The 26,025-nt window shown below is 42.9% G+C and overlaps 1 protein-coding gene across 8 annotated transcripts; it reads right to left on the bottom strand.

Annotated features, from left to right (window-relative positions):
- Nucleotides 1–382: 382 nt before the first annotated feature.
- On the bottom strand, nt 383–25,744 carry LOC124043556 (zinc finger protein 574-like). 8 transcript variants are annotated; one of them, XM_046362252.1, is made up of 10 exons: nt 25,615–25,729; nt 25,317–25,377; nt 15,367–15,524; nt 13,797–14,634; nt 13,070–13,601; nt 11,363–11,460; nt 11,052–11,093; nt 9,829–10,217; nt 1,968–1,989; nt 383–1,329 (listed from the first exon to the last, which is right to left on the bottom strand). In XM_046362252.1, exons 1-10 carry the CDS (start codon nt 25,618–25,620, stop codon nt 839–841), a joined length of 2,637 nt encoding a protein of 878 aa, XP_046218208.1. In that variant the 5' UTR covers nt 25,621–25,729; the 3' UTR covers nt 383–838. The 8 variants fall into 8 exon arrangements, with proteins under 8 accessions (XP_046218208.1, XP_046218210.1, XP_046218214.1 ...); XM_046362254.1 differs by having other exon boundaries at nt 15,376–15,524; XM_046362258.1 differs by lacking the exon at nt 25,317–25,377 and having other exon boundaries at nt 25,615–25,744.
- Nucleotides 25,745–26,025: the final 281 nt, after the last annotated feature.

Below are 26,025 nucleotides of genomic sequence, written 5' to 3'. Positions count from 1 at the left end.
AATTTCAGTTCCAGTCTGACCTGGTGTCAAGATTTGCTGGCATTCTAAACAAGCCTGGCTGGGACTGACACCATTAGCACTTGGATGCCTCTAACCCAGACAGCTGCCAACAGTCGGCATCTTTAGACCTCCCTCCCCACCGCATCAACTGCTGTCAAGGGATTTGTTACCACAAATATACCACTAAATAGCTTTCCCATGCCAAACAATCTCTATCTGAATCAAAGCCTAGTTTACCTAGCTTTGGGGACCCTTTTCGTGAGTGGGTTTTGTGATTCACAGATCCTTCAGTTCACCTCGTTCTTCATTCTCACTCTGAGCAAGGGAGAACAGGTCATTGTTGACTAGTAACAGTGAGTAAAACTACTTAGAAACAGAAACATTTTGTCAAGCAAGCACTTTAGTGAAGGGCTTACATTTATTGTCTTTCCAATAAAACCCATTGAATCGTTTGAGAGAACCCCCATGCTGTCTCCCTGCAAAAGGATGCAAATTAAATGGAAAGAGCATTTTATTCAAAGAAATAGAACAGATGGGAAGGCACTCTGTGTCAAATTGAGATTGAACACAGGCTCAAACATTCTACTTTCTTCAAAGCCATTCTATACATCCGTACTTAAATTGAGAACTGATCCTTGTAATCTTAACACCGCACCAACCCTTCACATTTTATTTATTCAAGTCCCACTTCACTCCGTTCCCCTCACTCCCTGCTCTCCACCCACTTCTTATCCTCCTTTTAGATTGTGACAGTTCTTCTCAGAAATTATTTTTATCCAGGTGTCCTTGGCAGCCTCTTGTGAAATGTCTGAAGTTGCATCAACTTTTCACCCGCTGCTCACCAGGCTGCTCCACGATGACCTCGATGACCACAGTCCCGGCCTGCCCGTTGCCCACAGCAACTGAGGGGTGCAGGAGGACAAGGGGAGCAGATCCAGAAGAAGACCCTCCCTGAGAGACCACATGGGGCTGAACAAGTAAGATTGTACGCACAGCCGCCTGACCCTCCATATTGTCCATATTCCCCTGTATTTTGAGCCCTAGGACAGCGGTCTTCTCGCTGATGCCCTCTTGTGGCTGTGTGGAGGGGCAGCAGCGGTGGGTCTTGCGGTGCTTTCCCAGGTTGGAGAGGGAGCGGAAGGCCCGGTGGCACACGGGGCAGGAGAATGGTTTCTCGCCGCTGTGAGTGCGGGCGTGCTCGGTGAGGCGGGCGGCCAGGACGAAGCTCTTGCCACAGACACCGCAGACGAAGGGACGCTCGCCACTGTGCAGACGCTCGTGGTCGCGCAGGTGAGGGATCTGTCGGAAGCTCTTCCAACATTGGGAGCACTGCGGAGAGGAAAAGGAGGAGGGTAGGGCAGGAAGAGGGAGGCAAGGTTGGTGTAGGAGGGAGGGAGGGAAAGATACAGAAAGACAGTTATTGCTAATGTGAGCACTCAAAAACATTATCAGGTAGAGGGAAAGAGCGTTTAAGTGAAAATACTTTGAAAAGGCTACCTTACGATGGCCTTTAGATACTGGCCCAGCATGTTCAAAGATTAATAGGGGTCTAATGAGCTGCTAAGAGCTTTATACTCAACACCCTGAGCCTGGAGTGTTACCCAATAGACAGTTGCTAGGTGACGTACAGTGCCTTGCAAAAGTATTCATCCCCTTGGCGTTTTTCCTATTTTGGTGCATTACAACCTGTCATTTAAATAGATTTGGGGGGGGATTTCATGTAATGGACATGCACAAAATTGTCCCAATTGGTTTAGTGAAATGACAAAAAGAACTTGTTCCAAAAATGTCAAGAAAAAATACAAAACAGAAAAGTGGTGCGTGCATATGTATTCACCCTCTTTGCTATGAAGCCCCTAAATAAGATCTGGTGCAACCAATTACCTTCAGAAGTCACATAATTAGTTAAATAAAGTCCACCTGTGTGCAATATAAGTGTCACATGATCTCAGAATATATACACACACCTGTTCTGAAAGGCTCCAGAGTCTGCAACACCACCAAGCAAGTGGCACCATGAAGACCAAGGAGTTCCCCAAACAGGTCAGGGACAAAGTTGTGGAGAAGTACAGATCAGAGTTGGGTTAAAAAAATATCAGAAACTTTGAACATCCCAATGAACACGATTAAATCTGTTTTTAAAAAATGGAAAGAATATGGCACCACAACAAATCTGCCAAGAGAGGGCCGCCCACCAAAACTCATGGACCAGGGAGGAGGGCATTAATCAGAGAGGCAGCAAAGAGACCAAAGATAATCCTGAAAGAGCTGCAAAGCTCCACAGCGGAGATTGGAGTATCTGTCCATAGGACTACTTTAAGCCGTACACTCCAGAGCTGGGCTTTACGGAAGTGGCCAGAAAAAAAGCCATTACTTAAAGAAAAAAATAGGCTAACTTGTTTGGTGTTTGCCAAAAGGCATGTGGGAGACTCCCCAAACATATGGAAGAAGGTACTCTGGGTCAGATGAGACTAAAATGTAGCTTTTGGCCATCAAGGAAAATGCTATGTCTGGCGCAAACCCAAAACCTCTCATCACCCCGAGAATACCATCCCCACAGTGAAGCATGGTGGCAGCATCATACTGTGGGTATGTTTTTCATTGACAGGGACTGGGGAACTGGTCAGAATTGAAGGAATGATGGATGGTGCTAAATACAGGGAAATTATTGAGGGAAACCTGTTTCAGTCTTCCAGAGATTTGAGACTGGGACAGAGATTCCCCTTCCAGCAGGACAATGACCGTAAGCATACTGCTAAAGCAATACTCAAGTGGTTTAAGGGGAAACATTTAATATTTCTTGGAATGGCCTAGTCAAAACCCAGACCTCAATCCAATTGGTATGATTTAAAGATTGCTGTACACCAGCAAACCCATCCAACTTGAAGAATGGGCAAAAATCCCAGTGGCTAGATATGCCAAGCTTATAGATAAGGGGGTGAATAGTTATGTACGCTAAAGTTCTGTTATTTTGTCTTATATCTTGTTTGTTTTACAATAAAACATATTTTGCATCTTCAAAATGGTAGGCATGTTGTGTAAATCAAATGATACACCCCCCCCAAAAAATACATTTGAATTCCAAGGCAACAAAATAGAAAAAAATACCAAAGGGGCTGAATACTTCCGCAAGCCACTGTACAACGCCTCCTATCAGCCATGTTGGAAGACGACCATATCAATTCTTCCGAAGACAACAGCTGAGTGGCTACCCCAAAGTTCATGATAACAGTGCCTAAAAACTAGTTGATTCATCACCACAGTGAATTTCTGTGCAGTAATTGGCTGCTCTAAGGCAGGAAATCATGTTTTTCCAGATTACTTGCAATCATGAAACACTAAAAAAGGAGATATGGCTGACTAAGGCTCTACAGACGGTAGTGCGTACGGCCCAGTACATCACTGGGGCCAAGCTTCCTGCAATCCAGGACCTATATGTGTCAGAGCAAAGCCCATAAAATTGTCAGACACTTCAGTCACCCAAGTCAGACTGTTCTCTCTGCTACCACATGGCAAGCAGTACCGGAGCACCAAGTCTGGGACCAAAAGGCTCCTTAACAGCTTCTACCTCCAAGCCATAAGACCGCTGAACAATTGCTCAAAATGGCCGACTGACTATTACATTGACACCCCCCCCCCATCTTTTTGTACAATGCTGCTACTCAGTTTGTTTATTATCTATGCATAGTCACGTCACCCCTACCTACATGTACAAATGACCTCTAACCTGTATATAGCCTCGTTATTGTTATCTTATTGTGTTACTTGTTATTTAAAAAATGTACTTGAGTTTTTTGGTAAATATTTTAACTATTCTTGAACTGCCCTGTTGGTAAAGGTAAGTAAGCATTTCACGGTAAGGTATACACTTGTTGTATTCGGCGCATGTGACAAATAAAGTTTAATCTGCCTCAAGAACTGTCAGAAAAGCGAAGAAACCTTTTTGCCCATCAAGACCTGAACCCAGACAGCTGTCAGTACAGGGTCTGCTCCGATCATTTCATCACTGATAAGTCTGATGATTTCAAGTTTAGTTTAGCTGTTACGCTAACTAGGCGCTGACAATTCTGTTAGCCAACATTAGCTAGCTAGCTAAATAGCTTGTAGTCTAGCTGTTAGCATGCATCTCTTATAGGCAGTGCGTGAGTTTCACGTTTTTGAGGAAGCTATTTTTCACTACAAAAATATACCTTTATAATAAATAATAATAAAACATTGCATGCATCGATCATCACATTTGCAGACTAATGAAAACCTATTCCTAATGTGGTGAGTAGATTGAGTTGTATTAATAGCCTAATAAAATTGACAACCAAATCTACAGTGAGGGAACAAAAGTATTTCATCCCCTGTTGATTTTGTACGTTTGCCCACTGACAAAGAAATGATCAGTCTATAATTTTAATGGTAGGTTTATTTGAACAGTGAGAGACAGAAGCAATCAATCAATCAGACTCCAAACTCTCCACCATGGCCAAGACCAAAGAGCTCTCCAAGGATGTCAGGGACAAGATTGTAGACAAGGTCTACAAGACCATCGCCAAGCAGCTTGGTGAGAAGGTGACAACAGTTGGTGCGATTATTCGCAAATGGAAGAAACACAAAATAAATGTCAATCTCCCTCGGCCTGGGGCTCCATGCAAGATCTCACCTCGTGGAGTTGCAATGATCATGAGAACGGTGAGGAATCAGCCCAGAACTACATGGGAGGATCTTGTCAATGATCTCAAGGCAGCTGTGACCATAGTCACCAAGAAAACAATTGGTAACACACTACGCCGTGAAGGACTGAAATCCTGCAGTGCCTGCAAGGTCCCCCTGCTCAAGAAAGCACATATACATGCCCGTCTGAAGTTTGCTAATGAACATCTGAATGATTCAGAGGACAACTGGGTGACAGTGTTATGGTCAGATGAGACCAAAATAGAGCTCTTTGGCATCAACTCAACTCGCCGTGTTTGGAGGAGGAGCAATGCTGCCTATGACCCCAAGAACGCCATTCCCACCATCAAACATGGAGGTGGAAACATTATGCTTTGGGGGTGTTTTTCTGCTAAGAGGACAGGACAACTTCACCGCATAAAAGGGACGATGGACGGGGCCATGTACAGTCAAATCTTGGGTGAGAACCGCCTTCCCTCAGCCTGGGCATTGAAAATGGGTCGTGGATGGGTATTCCAGCATGACAATGACCCAAAACACACGGCCAAGACAACAAAGGAGTGGCTCAAGAAGAAGCACATTAAGGTCCTGGAGTGGCCGAGCCAGTCTCCAGACCGTAATCCCATAGAAAATCTGTGCACGGAGCTGAAGGTTCGATTTGCCAAACGTCAGCCTCGAAACCTTAATGACCCGGAGAAGATCTGCAAAGAGAAGTGAGACAAAATCCATCCTGAGATGTGTGCAAACCTGGTGGCCAACTACAAGAAACGTCTGACCTCTGAGTGCCAACAAGGGATTTGCCACCAAGTACTAAGTCGTGTTTTGCAGAGAGGTCAAATACTTATTTCCCACAATAAAATGCAAACCAATTTAAAATATTTTTGACATGTGTTTTTCTGGATTTTTTGGGACGTTATTCTGTCTCTTACTGTTCAAATAAACCTACCATTAAAGTTATAGACGGAACATTTATTCGTCAGTGGGCAAATGTACACTTTCCCCCCCTCACTGTGCATAGCTGAGCGCATAGTGGAATAAGCCTTTAAGGCCATATCAGATACTTTTTTGTCTTTGCACAGGAAATATTTGGCTTTCGATAAACACATTTCATGCAACTCTACTACACTTTATATGACTGGAGACATAAGCAATCTTTTTTTAATACGACAAATCACAGGGTAGCCTAGGCCTTCCTTGCTGAGACTGACAAACAGAACAATAAAAACAACCTTGTATTGAATGCAACCATCTCATCTCGGCCGGCGAAACGGGGAGACACAAATTGTACAAAATCTCAGACAATGTTTTGAACAGTCATCCAACTCGGAATGCCAAGTCGGAAACTCAGGCATTTTTCTAGAGCGCTGACTTTCCTACCTGAAGATCACTGATGTCAACTTTTATAGCAGAGGTAAGTCAAATCTTAACAATTAAAACACTTCACTTCAAAAGAACCAACACTTTATTTCATACCATTTCAAAGTGTACAAGTGGGCTAAGATGTATAACCGTAAAGGTTAAGACATTTGAGGAACATGTAGGCTATTATTACTAAAGCATCATTTCAGGTGAAAAAAAAAGTGATAGCAGTGACTGTCAACGTTGCTCCACTGATCACTGTTCTACTTGCTGAGCAGACTTCTATTCCAGCCCAGCAATAGCACACTTTAGTTATCAACTAATTAGGTTTGATAAGGCGAATCAGGTGTGTTAGTGCTGGGTGCCTGCATACCCAGCAGGGTTGACCTGCTCGAGTTGTAATAGGTTTATACATTGTGCGTGACTTAATTATTATTTTTTGTTTACATTTGCTAACATTAGGCACACATATAACCCATGGTATACAAGGGTGTATACCCTTATTCTCTCGGGACATTCACTGAGACCTTATCTGCAGACAGGGTTCCACAGCTCTCTGTATCTGAGGACCGAAGACATAAACAGGCTTCATTATACTCAAATCAGACAGCACGGAATATTATGCAATATCTCTGTCCTCGGTTTCTCTCGCTAGGTACTAGAACTGAAGAATATTTTCACAATGTCCTCCCACAAAAGATACCTGCCCTATCCAAAGTAGCCTACTCTCTCCCTTCTCTGACAGTTGGTGAAAGGATTAATGTTAGCAGCTCCCTCTTCCATGACTGTTTGCTAGCTACCTAGCTATGAATGCATGGAGTTTGTGTTTTAATTTACAATGATAAATACATCATGGTAGCTAACTATCTAATATGAAGTTAGCTAGCTGGTAACAATTTATTCATTTAGCTAGCTATTGTCATATATATATAAATATTCATACACATAGCTCATATATTATACAGCGCTAAACTAATCCGCCTGACTCAAGTCATTGCACGTACCCCTGCTAAAACAGGAACCAACACACACACACAGCAATAAAATGCCCCCCCCCGCAGTTCTCTTGTTTCACGACCCCAGGAAACACAGACATTCCATCACACGAACACACACACCAAGCCATAAAACTTCCCCCCTCTGTTCTCCTGCCTCCCTGACACACAAATACCTTCTTGCATAAACACACACACCTCACTCCCCCATCTACTGGTCGGGTGCCCAGAGCAGAAGACTCTGCTGTGCACCAATGGGGCTCCTGCTCTGGCTAGAGCAGGTCCGCCTCCAACCCTTCGGGACCATTCAGAAGGCGACACGACAAGACTCTACCTACATTATTCAATGTATAAAAACTATTGTAACCTCTGTATAAGGTCCCCTTTTCACCTGACTCCCTACTGAGTTATATGAACTAGGTCCGTGCACGTTAAACTGCAGGACAAGATATCTTTTGACTCAATAAACTGCCTTTTGTTACAACTCAAATCCACTCTGTCCAGCGTCCGTGATTTGGTCTCAACTCTCCAGTATTTGAACATCAACACTATACCGTATGTAAAGTTAGCTAGCTTACATTACGTTAGCCTGCACATTAGTTCCTGTAGTAAGCTAGCTAGCTAATATTACATAGTCAAAGAACATTTTTCACTTACTTAAATAGGTTCTCCCACTGAATCAGTTTTCTGGGTCCTTACAGAAACCTAAATCATGGGCAATCTTCCCGATGGTAACAATACGCAGCCAGCCATGTGGACGATTAGAGGACTTCTAGAGAGGAAGAGGTAGAGAGAGGCCAAACTTGGCAGAAAATCTGTCTCCCTCCACCAGTTGGCTATTTTTCGTTGTTTTGACTACCAAGCAAGGAGTTTTTGTATGGAGGTCAATGAGTGCCGATTTTGGTCAACAACAAAAATGTATGGCTTATTTGCTACGTAAGGTTTTTATTTAACCTAATAAAAGTTTTTGTAATGCTTAAGTTGTTACGAGTGTACTGATCTAAGTAGGAGACGTGACATCCTGGCAACTTTGAGCAAAAACACTTTAGATCTTGAGATGGCTATGCATATTCATGGTATGAGGCTAGTAGCATAGCATCGCTCTCCATTGAATACAGGTGCATCAAATACTCAGAAAAGGATTACAATAATTTGATGTATCCACCAATCCAAAAACAAAGGATAGGTGGGAGCTTGAAAGCCCACCATGCCACTTTGTGGGCAACAACTCCCATTGTTAGGGTGGAGATACATTGTACAGTGAATTCGGAAAGTATTCCAACTCATTAACTTTTCCCACATTTTGTTAGGCATTATTCTAAAATGGATGAAATAGTCCCCCCCCCCCATCAATCTACACACAATACCCCTTAATGACAAAGCAAAAACAGGCTTTTTGCAGAAGTTTTTGCACATTTATATAAAATGTAAAAAAACATAAATATCACATTTACATAAGTATTCAAACCCTTTTACTCAATCCTGACTAGTCTCCTAGTTCCTGCTGCTGAAAAACATCCCAACAGCATGATGCTGCCACTACCATGCTTCACCGTAGGGATGGTGCCACGTTTCCTCTAGAGGTGACACTTGGCACTCAGGCCAAAGAGTTCAATCTTGGTTTCTTATGGTCAGAGTCCTTTCGTTGCCTTTTGGCAAACTTCAAGCGGGTTGCATGTGCCTTTTAGGGGAGAGTGGCTTCCGTTTGGCCACTCTACCATAAAGGCCTGATTGGTTGAGTGCTGCAGAGATGGTTGTCCTTCTGGAAGGTTCTCCCATCTCCCCAGAGTAACTCTGGAGCTCTGTCAGAGGGACCATCGGGTTCTTGGTCACCTCCTTGACCAAAGCCCTTCTCCCCAGATTGCTCAGATTGGCCGGGTGGCTAGCTCTAGGAAGAGCCTTCGTGGTTCCAAACTTCTTCCATTTAAGACTGATGGAAGCCACTGTGTTCTTAGGGACCTTCAATGCAACAGCAATTTTTTGGTACCCTTCCCCAGATCTGTGCCTCGACACAATCTTGTTCTCGGAGCTCTACGGACAATTCCTTCGACCTCATGACTAGGTTTTTGCTCTGACATGCACTGTCAACTGTGGGACCTAATATAGACAGGTGTGTGCCTTTCTAAACCATGTCCAATCAATTGAATACACCACAGGTGGACACCTACCAAGTTGTAGAAACATCAAGGAAAGATACTTATGTAAATAAGGTATCCGTTGTTTGAAAAAGTTGCTAAATTTCTAAAAACCTGTTTTTGCTTTGTCATTCTAGGGTATTGTGTGTAGATTGATGAGACAAAAGGTGTATTTAATCCATTTTAGAATAAGGCTGTAACCTAACAAAGCCGAAAAGGTCAAGGGGTCTGAATACTTTTCAAATATACTGTATATGGTTCATTCCTACTGTTACTGTGATGGTCTGGTTTCCACCAGACTGACTCTGGTCTTCCAACATGGTGCCCGGTGTGGTTGCTAGGTGATTTGTGACGCAACTGAAAACCCTCTATACAACAACCTGTTGAAGGGGACTAAAGCCGGACCATTTGTTTATCTAGAACTGGTATTTCGGTTGACAAGTTGGAGTAACAATTAACACAGGGGTGCCCTAATACAACCTTTGGTCTATGTAGGGCTGCAAAAATCATGAAACTGTGTCCCAAATCCCCTTGTTTTTCAGAGAGTATTTATGGAATAAGCAGGGAATGAGCTGAGAGGGAACCCTCTACCTTAGAAATCTGAAAAAACAGGGAATTTGGGGAAAGTTTAGAAATTTTGCAACCCTAGATCTGCATTGACGTCTTTCACCTCTGACCTGAAAGGGCTTCTCCCCCGTGTGGACTCGAAGGTGGACGCTGAGTGATGAGCCGGTGGTGAAGTCCTTCCCACAGTGATGGCAGTGGAAGGGACGGGGCTTGGGGAGGTCGGCGGCAGCCACCGTGTCCCCGGGCGCCGGGCAGTGGGTAAGGAGGTGCTCTTCCAGGGAGGCAGCCGTTGCATAGCGCCGTCTGCAGGGGGTCATCGGGCAGCGCAAGGGGGTCTGGCCGGCGTGGGACAATCTGTGGAGGTCCAGGCCTTCCTTGGTGACACAGCGATGGCGGCAGAACTCACAGTCCAGAAGCCCTGTGGTCTTGTCCCGCCTTCCGCCTTGGCCACGGCCTCTACCCTGTCCTGTTCCCTTAACCAGGCCTATGTCCACCACTCCTGTACAGAGAAGAAAGTCTGATTACATGGCACAGAAGCAGCCATGTTAAGTGAGCATATGCCTAAAAGCAGAGGGTTAGAAACATAGAAATTTACATGGTTGATAATCAGTGAATATATCAAAAGAACCATACAATAACAAGGACAATTACCAAAGTCCTAATTTAACCAAACAAAAATACTTCAGTTGAAATACACTACCGTTCAAAAGTCTGGGGTCACTTAGAAATGTCCTTGTTTTTGAAAGAACATTTTGTTGACCATTAAAATAACATCAAATTGATGGACAACAAATGTGCTTTCTTTCAAAAACAAGGACATATCTAAGTGACCCAAATCTTATGAATGGTAAGTGTAGAACATCTTCCATCTTTGTAGGCAACAACTTCTAACAGATACACTAAAATTATTAAGGGGTAAATAAAGTGGCGGGGGAAATTCATTAGTCAAAGTGAAAGGGGAGGAGTATTCACAAGGCGGAGATGACTGCGCGAGGCCTTGTAAGTTGTGTTGCAACACTGCCCTTGACGACCTCGGTAACTGGGCCCGAGCCAGCGTGATTTAATAATGATAACAAAGAACAAAAGCAACAACATAAATCAGCAGGTAATGGCCTGTGAAACGCACAACGCAGCGTATTAAAATAGATCATGTGTTCTGACAGGGGCGGCGGGGCTGGCCGTTGTACGGCATTGTGGGATAGCGGGGGGGATTTCCCTCTCCGCCAAGTCCTTTCTCTTATACGTTTAGTTAGCGGTTAGTGGTTCATATGGATATGAAAGCCCGCTGACTTTATTAAATGTCATTTAAACGATATTACGCCGGCGCACTCACCCGCAGAGTACGGGCGCGATCCGTCGCTTAGCCGAGGGCAGACTTGATGTAGGGAAGAGCATATGGCACAGAGACTGGTGAAGATAAGCGTGCATATGCAAAGCAACAGGCAGACAGCCAAGTGTAGTAATACAGGCAAGCAGGTGCTCGAAGAGCCACCCACACAGTCAAACACACACAGAGAAACCCACAGAATGACATCACGCAGGGCCATCTAAACCATGCGGGTAAAAGATGAAGGATTTGAGGGCACAGACGGGTAAAGAAATCCACACACGAACACATGCACACACTATTAGTATTACTCTGACCGTCGTGTGTGAGAGCATGAAGCTTCAGCCTGCTCTTGTGGAAGAAGTGTTCACCACAGATGGAGCAGGTGAAAGGATACTTCCCTGTGCGAGAGTATCTGACGGCCATTTCAAGGGAAAAGAGAGGGGGGAAAAAAAGAGACAATTAGATGTGTTTTTTCTGAAAATATAGAGATAACATTTCAAGCGAAAAGCCCTTATTTCCAACATTCACCATAAGGCCAGGATTCCTTCCTTACCATGTGACCAGACCATTTCCTTACCGCGTGACCAGTCCAGGAAAGACTTCTGGCCCTAATCATGGTCCTATATGCAATTCACAATAAGACATCTACACCACCTCATACAAATTAAACATAGGACAGCCTTATATGTGTATTCAAACAGAGTGGTGCTAATATATTGTAGACTGTTTAAAGCTTTGCGCCACAAGTCATGACTTTTGATCAACACAATCCTTCTGCAATAGACATGACACGTATAACACTTCTGACCCTGTGTTTATCACATTCCCTCTCGCATATAATAAAAGCTGTGTTGTCTGTGTGTGTGGTAAACTGTCCTAGTGGATGATGCAATCAGAAATCATCTGAATGAAAGCTAATGAGTCGTGGCGCAGTGTCATTACTTCCACCCCCCCCCCCCCTGCTGGATTGTGTTCATTAGGCACCAAATGGAAGAAAACAGGCAGGGACTACATGGAGTAGTCTAATAAGAACATATATTTTTTTGCAAAAAAAAAACATTTTGCTACGGTGTGCCATAATGAATACTGGTGTCTATGATGGGTGGTGAAGAGCAAAAAGAGAACTCCGGCCTTCAGCCATGTTGCTAATGGGCTAGTCACATAATGGCACGTCCGTGTGTGTGTGTGTGTGGGGAAGTCTTGTGTAGCCACATAATGGTGGGTCCCACCAGACAGATCTCTCAATGTGATTACACTGTCAATACATATCCTCGGGCAAGAATAACAAAAAAAATTGCAATGGAGTATACCCATCACTAACGAAATAAGATTGACCACAAGCGACTTATAAATCGATTCCTTATACTTGTGTTATTATACTGGAATTTGTTATGTCCATGATGGTCGGGAACTATTGTTGAGTCACTTTAACCTCTACCTACATATTACCTCAACTACTCCTTGTATGTAGCCTCATTATTTTATTGTTACTATTAACTTTTTTTATTTTTAAATTAGCTAATTTTTTCTTCCTTTTTATTTTGGGAAAGGGCTCGTAAGTAAGCATTTCGCGGTAAAGTCCACACCCGATGTATTCCGCGCATGTAACAATGAACATTTGATTTGTTTTTATTGGTATAAACTACTTTGTATCTCTGTGCACATTAAATTTATACAGAATGTCAAATGTACAGTCTGATGGTTCTGTATGTACGAATGGAGGCCTTGCCTTCATATGTTCAATTGTATTGTATGAGCACAGAGCAGGATGTATTTAATTATGCTCTTGTGCTTCCCATGATAACGCCTTCTCAATTGCCCCCAAGTACTGTACTGGTCTGAATGAAGAGCAATCGGTAATCAACTTAGTATTGTGTTGTTACACAATGTAATTACCAGTGTTTTTTAAACACCTCAACTAAGAGGCCACATCTAAGCAGGCATAGAGAGAGGCATAATTGCCCCTACGGCGATAAAGTTGAATTGAATTCAGGCCAAACTGAATTGATGGCCAGACATACCTGTGAACTGGCACCTGAGATGACATTCGGAAGCAGCGTGGATAATCAGGGCATTTGTATCGAAAAAATGTTGGGTACTTTGAGTTCTTTGACTCTACATCATTGACCACACCGCGACCCTCCTCCTTGACTGTGCCCTCCTTCACCACAACACCATCTTTGTTCAAGGCATCCTGGCGTTCGTGTGGTAGGTGGTGGGTCTGGAGCGTGCCCAACAGCGTGTAGTTCTTGCCGCAGCGCAGGCAGTTGTAAGGCTTGCGGGCGCTGTGGGTGATACGGTGACGCGTCGCGCATCTGTGGTAGGCGAACGTCATGGGGCAGAGGTCACACTTAAACGGTTTGAGGCCTGAGTGGGCCTGGATGTGGGTGCGCATGCGGCTGCAGCTCTTGAAGAAACGCCCGCAGTGGGGGCACGGTCCGAAGTGGTCCCCAGGTATTGTTTCCAGGGCCGGTAGGGGGGTGGAAGAGTCGGGGAGGGTGGTGGTAGTGAGGGGTGGATGGGTCGGGGTCTCTTCTCCGCCACTCACCACAGCTGAAAGAATTACGGAAGTCAATAATGAACACTAAAGTAGGCACAAAATGTGAGAAAACGTAAGAGGTGCCCCTGGATATTATTCAATGAAAAAACAGATGAGCATTCTCCTTTTCAAGATGTTTTGCTACATTGTACTCTACTGAACACAGCCCAGTCTTCCATGTTCCTTTAGTAAGCCTACCTAGTACCTACCACTGTTGCTTTTCCACTGGAACAGAGGCGTAGGTAAAATGTGGTCCACCCGGGGTGTGCAGCCCTCCGAGTCCCTTTCCCCTCTGTCTCGATGCTGCCTGCGGTGGTAGAGGTACTTAGTAGTGTTCATAAAGCTCTCTCCACACACGTCACAGTGATGTAGCGCCCCCGGCAAGCCGTGGATGGCCACACGGTGCAGCTTTAGCGCCGACTCAGTGTTGAAGCCCGAGCCACAGGCCGCACAGAAGGAGGTCTGGCTCGAGGAGGAAGCCGTTGGATTGGAACTACAGGCAGCAGGGTTTGTAAACATGGGAGTGTTGGGGAAGGAATGCTGGGAGTTGGAGTTTGTTTCTGATTCCAATTCATTCTCAATGCTATGTTCTTGTTCCATCCCTCCTCCATAGTCTACCTCTTCCTCCCTCTCTTTGTCACCATCCTCCTCTATATTCATATCCATCCCTCCATCACTCTGTCCCTCTACCCCCTTTTCATCTCCTATCGCAGGCTGACACTCTGTGTCCATTTCCTGGTCCCTTGGTTCTGACCCAGTGGTTGCAGAACAGTCACCCAGCTTGCTGTGCTTCTGCCACAGCTCCAGGGACTCAAACAACGCCTCACATTCCCTACACTGATAGTGGATGAGCAGGGCCGGGCTAGTCAGGTTTTGCGTTTGGGTCTGGTTCTGAGGGATGTTGGAACCGGTCGGACTTCCAGTCGCTCTCTTCTCTATGAGGGAGTGCAGGTAGGGCAGGTTTGGGTTCGTCATGAAGGTTCTCTTTTGGTTTCTCTCTTGGTGCTGGGATGGTCCATTCTGAGACTGAAGCACCACTCTGGAGCTCTAGGACATCACCACACACAGAGAAATGAAGGAAATACTTGAAACACAGAAAAACAAAGAGTTATACAAAAACCATTGTTCTTTTTCTGATCACTTAATTCATTTTTCGATGCATTTTCTGAATGCTTGTCATGAGTGCAAACCTGTTGCAAGCTGATTAGTTTGTTGCTAAGGATAATAGGGAGCTAGTGACTCATTTTCATAGCAACATAATGCATTAGCTCGGGGAGTGTCACGCACCAAGGTCCTCAAGGGGCACTGGGACTACTTTTCACGTTTCTCCCTCCCTGACACTTATGTGATCGATATGACATGTCTCAAATGGCACCCTGGGGCCCAGAGGGTCTAAATAGTGCTCAATAAAGGGAATAGTCTCCCATTTGGGACACATCTAAGGTCTCCAATCTGATGAAAGAAGGCTATGATGAATAGAGGCAGACAACCTGCAGCCCACAAGGACTGTCTGGAGGTTCAGAAGTGGTTGATACCAAACATTCTTCCTTGTAAAGATTTCTTAGTCATCACTATCTGCCCAGGCTACAAAAGGACAAAGTTATCAGATTTTCTAACCAAAAAAACTATTTTAACTACTTTCCATGACTTTAACCCTAACTTATCCTTACTCTTAATCCATCATAAAGAACAAATAGCTCATGTTCATCATCTCGATCAGAAAGTCTTGCCATTTTGGTCCTTTCAAACATGGCCATCTAGCGACTTCGCCCGTGGTACCTGCAGTACCTCGGTCTGTGCTGTAGGTGGCGCTGCAGGGACCGTCTCCTCTGTGTTGACAGGTTGGCAGGTGAGCTGATGAGAGATCACCACCTCCAGAGAGTTGAATATCTGGTAGCAGGTAGAGCACAAGTAGAGGGAGGAGTCCATACCTACAGCTGAGAGGAATGCACACATTATACACAAAGTAATACAGTAAAAAGGGCACACACACACGATTGCAACCCAATGAAACCATGATTTAAGCAAACACACAAATACTCAACAAGACTGCAATCCAATTAAAACACGCACACACACCAGGACAGAGAGACACAAACAGTCACAATGGCTCACATACAGCTGTCTGCCGTCCCTATCACATTGAATGCTTAGTGATGGATAATGCTGGTCGGCTGACATACGGAGGCTGGCTGCACATTAGCTGCTCCCTGGGGGGGTTGGGGGGTTCGATGGGTGTGAAACAGTCAGTGTGAATTTCTCTATTTATTGTCTCTCTCTCTCCTCCTCATCCCTGTCTTCCATTGGACAGTGTGGGGGCTTTCTGAGGGCAAAACAGATGGCTGTTCAACTGTTTGGCTAGGGACCCTTTCTGCCTCAGCCTCCATGTATACGCGCACACACACACACACACACACACACACACACACACACACACACACACACACACACACACACACACACACACACACACACACACACACACACACACACACACACACAATGACCCTTGCATCAGAGCAGATTACACAGACACATGCTGCACCATTTTGGTTTCCCTTGGATTGTCACACGCAACCGAGTGTCTATCCGCGTCTGGTGCCGTTAATAACAATCGCAATTCGATTTTGACCTCGATAGGCGCTTGAAGCTAAATATGTTTTAAACGCGTGGAACAGGGTTAATTTACTGAGTTGGCATGATGTAACAGGAGAGTGAAATACCCAACACAACTCTAAGGAGATCTGGGAGATCTTAGATGTGTTTCCCAATTCCAAACTCTTTGACTGTGTCGATCCCGACAACGGCACCTCAACCTCGGAGCTCTGTGTTGATCCCGACAACGGCACCTCAACCTCGGAGCTCTGTGTTGATCCCGACAACGGCACCTCAACCTCGGAGCTCTGTGTTGATCCCGACAACGGCACCTCAACCTCGGAGCTCTGTGTTGATCCCGACAACGGCACCTCAACCTCGGAGCTCTGTGTTGATCCCGACAACGGCACCTCAACATCGGAGCTCTGTGTTGATCCCGACAACAGCACCTCAACCTCGGAGCTCTGTGTTGATCCCAGGGGGTGTCGCCATTCTAACGATGTGGACTTCTACTAAACGTCTAAAAGACTAAATGAAATATTCAATCACCTTGGTTGGGTGAATTATAATATGGTGTGGCAGTGTGAGAGTAAAGCATGTCTGTCAACCATGTTTAATCTATTTAGTCAATGAATAGTAAATCACTCACCGTATTAATCTTCAATTTCCAGTCAAAAGTGCTGCCCATGCACTTGTTTGTAAACTGAGGCGGTGGGTTTTGGTGAATATAAGCCCTTTTATTTTGCATCTTTGCAAAAAATGTGTTTGTAGAAGGTTATATAAAACTACAGAGAAACTGTGAAATATGGGAGACTGTTGGGCTGATAGTTATAGAATGCCAAACAGTTGGCACCATTGCTTGACAGCAGCCTTCAGTGCAAAGCAAATACTGATGGACTGTGCAATGAAGCCCCCAGGCTTAACAGCGTATAATGTGCAAACGGCAAGGAATTTCCAAGGAGACGAAACCATTTTATTTTAAATCCCTTAAAAGCTTTGATACTCGAGCTTGCCTCTCTAACACTGTACTTAAGGTTAGATATTTTAATGATTTCATTTTTTTTTTTTAAAGGAAAACATTGGAAGTTAATCACGCGCACAAGTAATAACCAGGCAACACATCTTTACATGCGAAGTGGAAAAACACTGAACTGGCCTGCAGGACTGTAGGGATCTGAAAGTCATTGAAAAAGAACTCGCCTATAGGGTCTTCTTGAATGGTGTTACTGTGTGTATGACAAAGGCAAACACCTTTTAGAACATTACAGACCATGTTCTGACCTAGGCCTATAGGCGTATTCAAGCCTTGATCCTCCAATGGTTTCTTTTGTTCGTCTGTAGGCCTACAAGTGCATTCGGAAAGTATTCAGACCCCTGCCCCTTTTATACATTTTGTTACGGTACAGCCTAAAATTGATTTTTTTTTATAAAGAAGAAAAAAGTTAAACATGTCCTCATCAATCTACACACAATACCCCATAATGACAAGTCGAAAACAGGTTTTTTGAAATTTGCTATGAGACTAGAAATTGAGCTCAGGTGCATTCTGTTTCCATTGATCATCCTTGAGATGTTTCCACAACTTGGAGTTCACCTGTGGTAAATTTAATTGATTGGACATGATTTGGAAAGGCACACACCTACCTATACATTTTCAATGAGCTCGGAGACAGGATTGTGTCGAGGCACAGATCTGTGGAAGAATAACAAAACAATTCTGCAGCATTGAAGGTCCCCAAGAACACAGTGGCCTCCATCATTCTTAAATGGAAGAAGTTTGGAACCACCAAGACTCTTCCTAGAGCTGGCCGCTCAGCCAAACTGAGCAATCAGGGGAGAAGGGGCTTGGTCAGGGAGCTGACCAAGAACCCAATGGTCACTCTGACAGAGCTCCAGAGTACCTCTGTGGAGATGGGAGAACCTTCCAGAAGGCCAACCATCTCTTCAGCACTCCACCAATCAGGCCTTTATGGTAGAGTGGCCAGACAGAAGCCACTCCTCAGTAAAAGGCACATGACAACCCACTTGGAGTTTGCCAAAAAGGCACATAAAGGACTATGACTATGAGAAACAAGACTCTGGTCTGATGAAACCACGATTGAACTATTTTGCCCGAATGCCAAGCGTCACGTCTGGAGGAAACCTGGCACCATCCCTACAGTGAAGCATAGTGGTGGCAGCCTCATGCTGTGGGGATGTTTTTCAGTGGCAGGGAAACTAGTCAGGATCGAGGGAAATATGAACGGCGCAAAGTACAGAGAGATCTTTGATGCAAACCTGCTCAAGAACCCTAAGGAGCTCAGACTGGGGTGAAGGTTCACCTTCCAACAGGAAAACAACCCTAACCACACAACCAAGACAATGCAGGAGTTGCTTCGGGACAGGTCTCTGACTGTTCTTGAATGGCCCAGCAAGAGCCTGGACTTGAAACCGATCTAACATCTCTGGAGAGACCCGAAAATAGCTGTGCAGCGACACTCCCCATCCAACCTGACAGAACGTGAGAGGATCTGCAGAGAAAAATGGAAGAAACTCCCTAAAGACAGGTGTGCCAAGCTTGTAGCATCATACCAACGACTCGAGGCTGTAATCACTGCAAATAGTGCTTCAACAAAGCACTGAATAAAGAGTCTGAATACTTTATGTAAATGTGATATTTTAAGTTGCTTTTTTTATACATTTGCAAACATTTCTAAACCTATTTTTGCTTTGTCATTATGGGGTATCGTGTGTAGATTCAGATAAACAATGTAATCCATTTCAGAATAAGGCTGTAACGTAACAAAATGTGGGAAAAGTCAAGGGGTCTGAATACTTTCCGAATGCACTGTATGTGGCATTTCTGCCCCTAGCTATAAAATAAGTAATCTACTAGATGCAATGAACCAATAAACCATTATATATTACAGGCCTAAACACTTCACCGCATTCTATTGTACATAAAGTATCTTGTAAAATCAATGGCCAAACCTTTGATAAACTTCTCAGAAATAAATTCACTGTGAAATCCATCCAAGCCTAACAAGTGGTACTGTTCAATATAGTATTGGGATTTCAGTTAAGTATTGGTGCATATATATATTTTTTTAGTCTGATTTAAACCGTATGCAATGTCGCCCCCTGGCGAGCTATATACAACTTCACAACTTGTGGAAAGATGAGTGTGTAAAGAAATAGTTGCAGGCCTAAGTGTAGGTAGATATTTATGTTCAAATATTATTTTGAGCAGATGGTTAGCCCGATCTTGTTTGAGATATTGATGCAAGTGACATACATTTATATTGTTTTTGTCTTGTCAAGCATTATTCTTTATGCATACATATTTACAATATTTAAATGGTCCTAAAACATTTCCAGGTGTTGTTAGTAGCTGCATTGTTTGCGTTCTTGTATCAAAGTGGGCTAACTGTACCTGCAAGCCAGACAAGTGGCGTTGGTTGCTATCCCATCGAGCTGAGAAACACTATTGCGCGTGCTTTCTATGGTACAATGGCCGCACCTCTGTAGGTCGATCGTCTATATACTCCCTCTTTCAGAATACATTATCCTCTCACGAATGCTTGGTTGCTTGAATACAAATGATCGTCTGCTTCTCGAATAAGCTCAAAAGTAAACGGCCTTTCATGAAATTACATACATGTATTGATACTAACTGCAAATCGACGCAACCAAAATGTTTGCCAAAACATTCGTTGACGTCCTCCTAGTAAAACGCTACTCGATTGGTTACTTTGGCGCGGAATATTCACCAATCACGTAACGCCTTTGGATAATTTCCTACTTGCGCTTCAAATTAGCAAGCAAGTGGCACTGGCTGGCTAGTGTGGTAGCATTTGAAGAGTAGGTACAGTATATTGTAACACTGGTGCTGTTTTATATTAAAGCTGCAATATGTAACTTTTTGGGGACCCGACCAAATGCACATAGAAATGTGTCCTAGACATGTTATTCTCGTTGAAAGCAAGTCTAAGAAGCGATATATCTGTTTTCTGTATGTAATTTCTTTGCTTCCCGTTCTTAAATTTAGTTTTTGAATCTTTTACTTTCCGTTTTGTACACTAGTTTAGGACAATGCAGAAGGCTCAGAGCGGTCTGGTAGGCTGTTTGGTGGTTTAAGCCAGCTGGATTTAGGACCGCAAGGACACCACAGAGCGTGAGAACAGAATCAGCTATTGCCTGTGTGTTATGCGCTTTCTCTGAGTTGTAAAAGTAAGCAGAGCAGAAACAGGCTACTCTTTATTTGACTGATGTAGCTGGCAAGGTAACTGCTGTTTGACTTATTAAAAAAATACATTATTCCCGTGCTGAGCTAGTAGTGCAACTGACATGTAACGTTAGCTAATGTTTCGTCCCCTCTCGAATGAAGTTCTGTCTGAGGTGAATGAACTAGCTAGTTACCACAGCCAGTTCAGCTCTAGCCTCCGGCTATCTGTCAGGTAGCAGTATCTGACATCTGTTACATTTACATTTAAGTCATTTAGCAGGCGCTCTTATCCAGAGCGACTTACAAATTGGTGCATTCACCTTATGATATATATCTCTCTAGATTACACAACTAATGAGGATATATATCTCTCTAGATTACACAACTAATGAGGATATATATCTCTCTAGATTACACAACTAATGAGGATATATATCTCTCTAGATTACACAACTAATGAGGATATATATCTCTCTAGATTACACAACTAATGAGGATATATATCTCTCTAGATTACACAACTAATGAAGATATCTTCACTCTCTAGATTACACAACTAACGAGGATATCTTCACTCTCTAGATTACACAACTAATGAAGAGATCTTCACTCTCTAGAATACACAACTAATGAGGATATATCACTCTCCTGCACACACAATCAATTGGTGTATTGTGGTATTGTAATATTGTGGTGTTGTGGTATTTTAATATTATGGTGTTGTGGTATTGTAATGTTGTGGTATTGTGGTATTGTAATATTGTGGTATTGTAATGTTGTGATATTGTGGTATTGTAATATTGTGGTATTGTAATGTTGTGATATTGTGGTATTGTAATATTGTGGTGTTGTGGGATTGTGGTATTGTAATATTGTAATATTGTGGTATTGTAATATTGTAATATTGTGGTAACTAATGGGGATCCATAATAAACCCCAGGAAGAGTAGCTGCTGCCTGTTGTCTGTATGGAAATGTTTTGTAGCCTTTATTTTGTCCAGTTTCAACAGAAGTAAATGAACTTGGCTTGTTTTCGCCAGTTGATGTACCATTGGAGTTACCAAAAGTTGGCTAATATTAGATGTTATTTTGGCCACAATCAGTCAGTATAGCAATGTAACTTTATTGGTCTGTCAGTTTCCCTATCTAATTCCCTACTAATTGACACGGTATAAACAGCTCTACAGGCTTCACTGTCATGGTGCACAGTCAGTACACAGCACTATGCTCATCATGTCTTAAAACCACTTAAGGATCCGCCCCTTTTTTCATTTTTTTGCCTAAAATGACTTACCCAAATCTAACTGCCTGTAGCTCAGGCCCTGAAGCAAGGATATGCATATTCTTGGTACCATTTGAAATGAAACACTTTGAAGTTTGTGGAAATATGAAAGGAATATAGGAGAATATAACACAATAGATCTGGTAAAAGATAATACAAATGTAACAGTATAATTTTAAACCGTCCCCTCGCCCATACCCGGGCGCGAACCAGGGACCTTATGCTTTCTGCCAATATCAGATATGTCTATGTCCTGGGAAATGTTCTTGTAATTTACAATCTTGTAATTTACATGTTAATCGCATTAGTCTACGTTAGCTCAACCGTCCCGTGGATGGGACACCAATCCCAAAGAAGTTTTAACAGGATCAGATGGGGACAGGAGTCCCAGCAGGGTCAGACAGCCAGGAAAGACCAGTCTACGGAGCTCAGCTCAGGTGAATTTTCCAGTATAATATAACAATCAGTGAATGGCTACAAAGTTCCATCTTGAGTTGATGGGTAGACTACAGTCAGGGATCTGGGAATAATGGTCATTTCACTACTGAACCATTTATTCTATTGAATAATATAATGTATAAATTAACACCCAGAGAGGAAATCAAGTGCACGTATAGGCCTACTGCTGGCCAATCAGATAGCTCAGATAACTGTCTGCACAGTTACCTTGCACCTGCACAGTTTCCTTGCTAATTAATCCATGTAATATAGCCTACAACGTCACAATAAATGCAGTATTTATTTTAGACAGGTCTAAAGAAGCATAATATGAAGGAAATGTAGTATATTTCAGAAGAACAGAATAGCATACTCTGAGTTTTCCTTATGTTAGGTCCTGATCTGGCTAGCAGGCTAGATCTGCATAAAATTCAGTGCCAGTATTTTATAGTATGAAGAATATAATTGAACAAAGCTGGATAAAATAGAAAGGATATTTTCTCCAAACGATTTGAGGGAGCGCGCACATGCGGCTATTTGTGTTGAGCGGTTAACAAATAAATAGGTATTCCTATATGCTTAATTTAGAGTTATTAATATCACTTTACTTGTTCTACAAACGTTGGGCTATACGTTTAAATGTTTAATACATTGTAAGGCCTCATGATGCGACGCTAATGATGATTTGAAAAAAAAGTTGCTTAAAAGGCATGAGCTCTGCTTTTGGGAACTGTCCACATTTACTTTTCGTCAGCCAACAAGATGAAAAGATCTAACGAACAGCAAAAGCACTAGCCCAAGTCAATGTACTATATGGGATAGTAGAAACGTCAACCTATTCTAATCTGTGCCTGAAATAAATATTCTAAACATAGTCTGGGACCGTTGTGGGATGCAATAGATCCCAAATTAATACAACCACTAGCATCAAAAAACCTTTTTCAAGCATTGTGGCTGACGCAACAGATCGAAACGATTAGCTTAAAATGTTGATTGACTATTAGGTTATTTCTGCACATTAGAAGCGCAGTAATGCGCACATGGCAGTAAGCTATAAGTGCAAATGTTCCATTAACGGGAAAACACCATTATCAAAAGTGACTGCAAATGCAATTATGCATGTAATGCTTTTATTATAAAGGTGCATTTTTATGGTGAAAATTATCTTCCCCAAACTTGAAACTCATGTGCTGTTTATGTATGCCAGTTAGGCTCTACATCTGTTGTAAAGCAGATTAATGTGCTTCATTTTAACATGTTATTTGGCCACTTTAGTTGTGATACAAACCTTAGCAAAACATATAGATGTATGGGCTAAGCGACATTAAGTGTGCGACTATGATTTTTTTTAAAGTAGCAAAAGAAAAGGCATTGTTTCTTATGCTGGGCATCATTCACAAATGATAGTATATAATTCACAAGTGATAGGCTAATATTGTCATCCATCAGACTATTCTTAATTTCATCTTGTCTTTACATATACTAAATAATATATGTGTGAAATTTGTTTTAAATTTAGAATGGACCATTATCATTTACCTGTATCGAAACAGGGGCAAGGGGGAAAATACATGTAATATATGCACTTAAATAGCGAATGGAGGACACTTTTCCAGTGGTTCATTTTCATGCCAGCAAGGTAGGCTATACTCCTGTTGTAAATGTAAGCAATATGCTTAATACTAAAAAAGTTCAGAAATAAATATAGTAGGCCTAGCCTATAGAAAGCCGATGGCCTCTACTAAAAGGAGGAGGATCCCATCACTGTTTTCTCGCACAATTGCATAGCCTATAGAAATATTGCGCAACCTGAGCTCATGGCTCCCCAATGGTGGAACAAACTCCCTCACGACGCCAGGACAGCGGAGTCAATCACCACCTTCCGGAGACACCTGAAACCCCACCTCTTTAAGGAATACCTAGGGGCTCTGGATAAGAGCGTCTGCTAAATGACTTAAATGTAAATGTAAAAGGAGGAGGATCCCATCACTGTTTTCTCGCACAATTGCATAGCCTATAGAAACATTGCGCAACCTGAGCTCATGGGCTCTCATGAAGTGTTTGATTAGATTTTTTCCGATTACATTTGCATTGATGTCAGAGGGATTATAGGGACAATATAGTGCTGAGTACCAAGCAGTTCGCAAGTTTGGTAGGCAACTAATGACCAGCAGCAGCATCAGAGCTTGAAGAAGCCTAATTACCTTGACTAAACGGTCACGTGGAATTTGACTGCCTTCATGACTTGTGACAGCGGGTGTGGCGGTAATACAGTCACCTCAACAGCCCTACTTAGGAGTAACATGAATTGGTGCACGAGGCAGAAATAATGCAGAGTGACTTAAGTTTCTCCATCAGCTGGAAGACTGTCCCCTTTTCTTAGTGTAGAGAGGAGGGATGATGAGTCGGGTGGAGGTAGCCTCCCTCCCTCCCTGCCCTCACTGATCATCAGATGCAGGCCATCAGTACAGTAAAAAAAGACAATTATTATGCTCACTTAGCTGTGCCTCACAAGGAATACAACAAATGATCTATTACCAGTGTGATCATATACCTAAAATGTGGTCTAAAAATGGTCTGAGAAGAACAAGATTGGCAGGGCAATTCAAGCATAGCCTATATGCAGTGATAATGTATTGGGCCTATAGCCTGCTGCACAAACCTCATTGTTACAGAACTGTTTTTAATATGTTAATGTTGCATAGGCTTATGTTTTTTAAGTCATCTGAGCGGTAGATCTCAGCTTGCATTTTGACTCAGAAAGGGATCTTGACTCAGATAAGGTTGGTGACCACTGCACTACACTGTACCTGCTTGTTTTGTCACAAACTGATATTAGGGCAGAGTGGTTTCTGTATAAAATATCTTTAAGTGTGTAAATGCTGTGTTTATTGTTGCACATCAAGCTAAGCCTAGGAACGGTAAATCATTGGTGATGCAATGCACTGACAACATCTACACAAAATATTAGGGATATTATTTATTAGTAGCAAAACTTCACTATGACATTTTACATGATTAGCATCATTGAAAAAATTTGACAACAGCCTATTTACATGATAGAAAATCCCTCTTCAGTTAAATCTAATGCTCGACTATGATTCACAAAAACTATAGGCCTACCATATATTTACATTCTTCAATAATACTGTACAGTTTTAATGACAAAAAAGTGGTTCAGTTGATGTTATGATGGCAGATTTAACACAACCTTTTGGAGCACACAGATGGAAATATAGATCCACATTGAATATCATTCCAGCGTTTTTCACCTAAAGAGGAAACGAGGAACGCCAATTAGCTCTCCACTTGATTGCGAGTGCATGAGCTAGACTGGCAGAAAACATCCTAAAGTTTGTACTGCTGCTGCACGGAAACGGACTCAAAACAGACATTGACTGATTTAAGTTTGGTTTTACATTTCCTCGTCAGACATGTTTTTCTAAACACACTATAAATGAAGCTCAATGTCATTTAAGGATATTGGGATAAGAGTTTGATGACTGTACCTCCATTGTTCATCATCATGCATGGCTCTCTGCCACCGGCATTATTTGGTTCTCCTGTTAGCCAATTCCTGTAGTCAAATCTGGAGCCGTCACTCCAAAGCCACACTCGGTTCTGTGGGGAAGAAGTGGTCTCAGTGTCAAAGAAACATAACCATAGAATACAAAAACAATCAAATTGTTGCCAGTAGATAATACATATGTAAACATGCTCTAATGTAGGCCTACAGTAGAATACGGTTTTTAGGATTTCCCAAATTTCCCAAACTTAGATCTGAGTCTTCTGTCTTGATGATCAGGCAGGGGTAAAGTCTACCTGATCAAACAGCTGTAGTATGATCAATCAAAGTCTTCTCCAATCCAGGCAGGGGTAAAGTCTTCTGTCTGTAGTATGATCAATCCAGGCAGGGGTAA

This window comes from Oncorhynchus gorbuscha, linkage group LG09 (genome assembly GCF_021184085.1).
Source record: "Oncorhynchus gorbuscha isolate QuinsamMale2020 ecotype Even-year linkage group LG09, OgorEven_v1.0, whole genome shotgun sequence".
Taxonomy (NCBI): Eukaryota; Metazoa; Chordata; class Actinopteri; order Salmoniformes; family Salmonidae; genus Oncorhynchus; species Oncorhynchus gorbuscha.
Note: the sequence above shows the minus strand (reverse complement) of the source record. Positions and strands in the feature narration are given on the sequence as shown.

Coding starts and splice junctions, on each gene's coding strand:
- LOC124043556 (XM_046362252.1), bottom strand. Junction 15,525..25,316: donor CCATCTGTGTGCTCCAAAAG/GTTGTGTTAAAT, acceptor CATTCCTCTCAG/CTGTAGGTATGGACTCCTCC. Junction 10,218..11,051: donor ATCGCGCCCGTACTCTGCGG/GTGAGTGCGCCG, acceptor TTCTCTGTACAG/GAGTGGTGGACATAGGCCTG.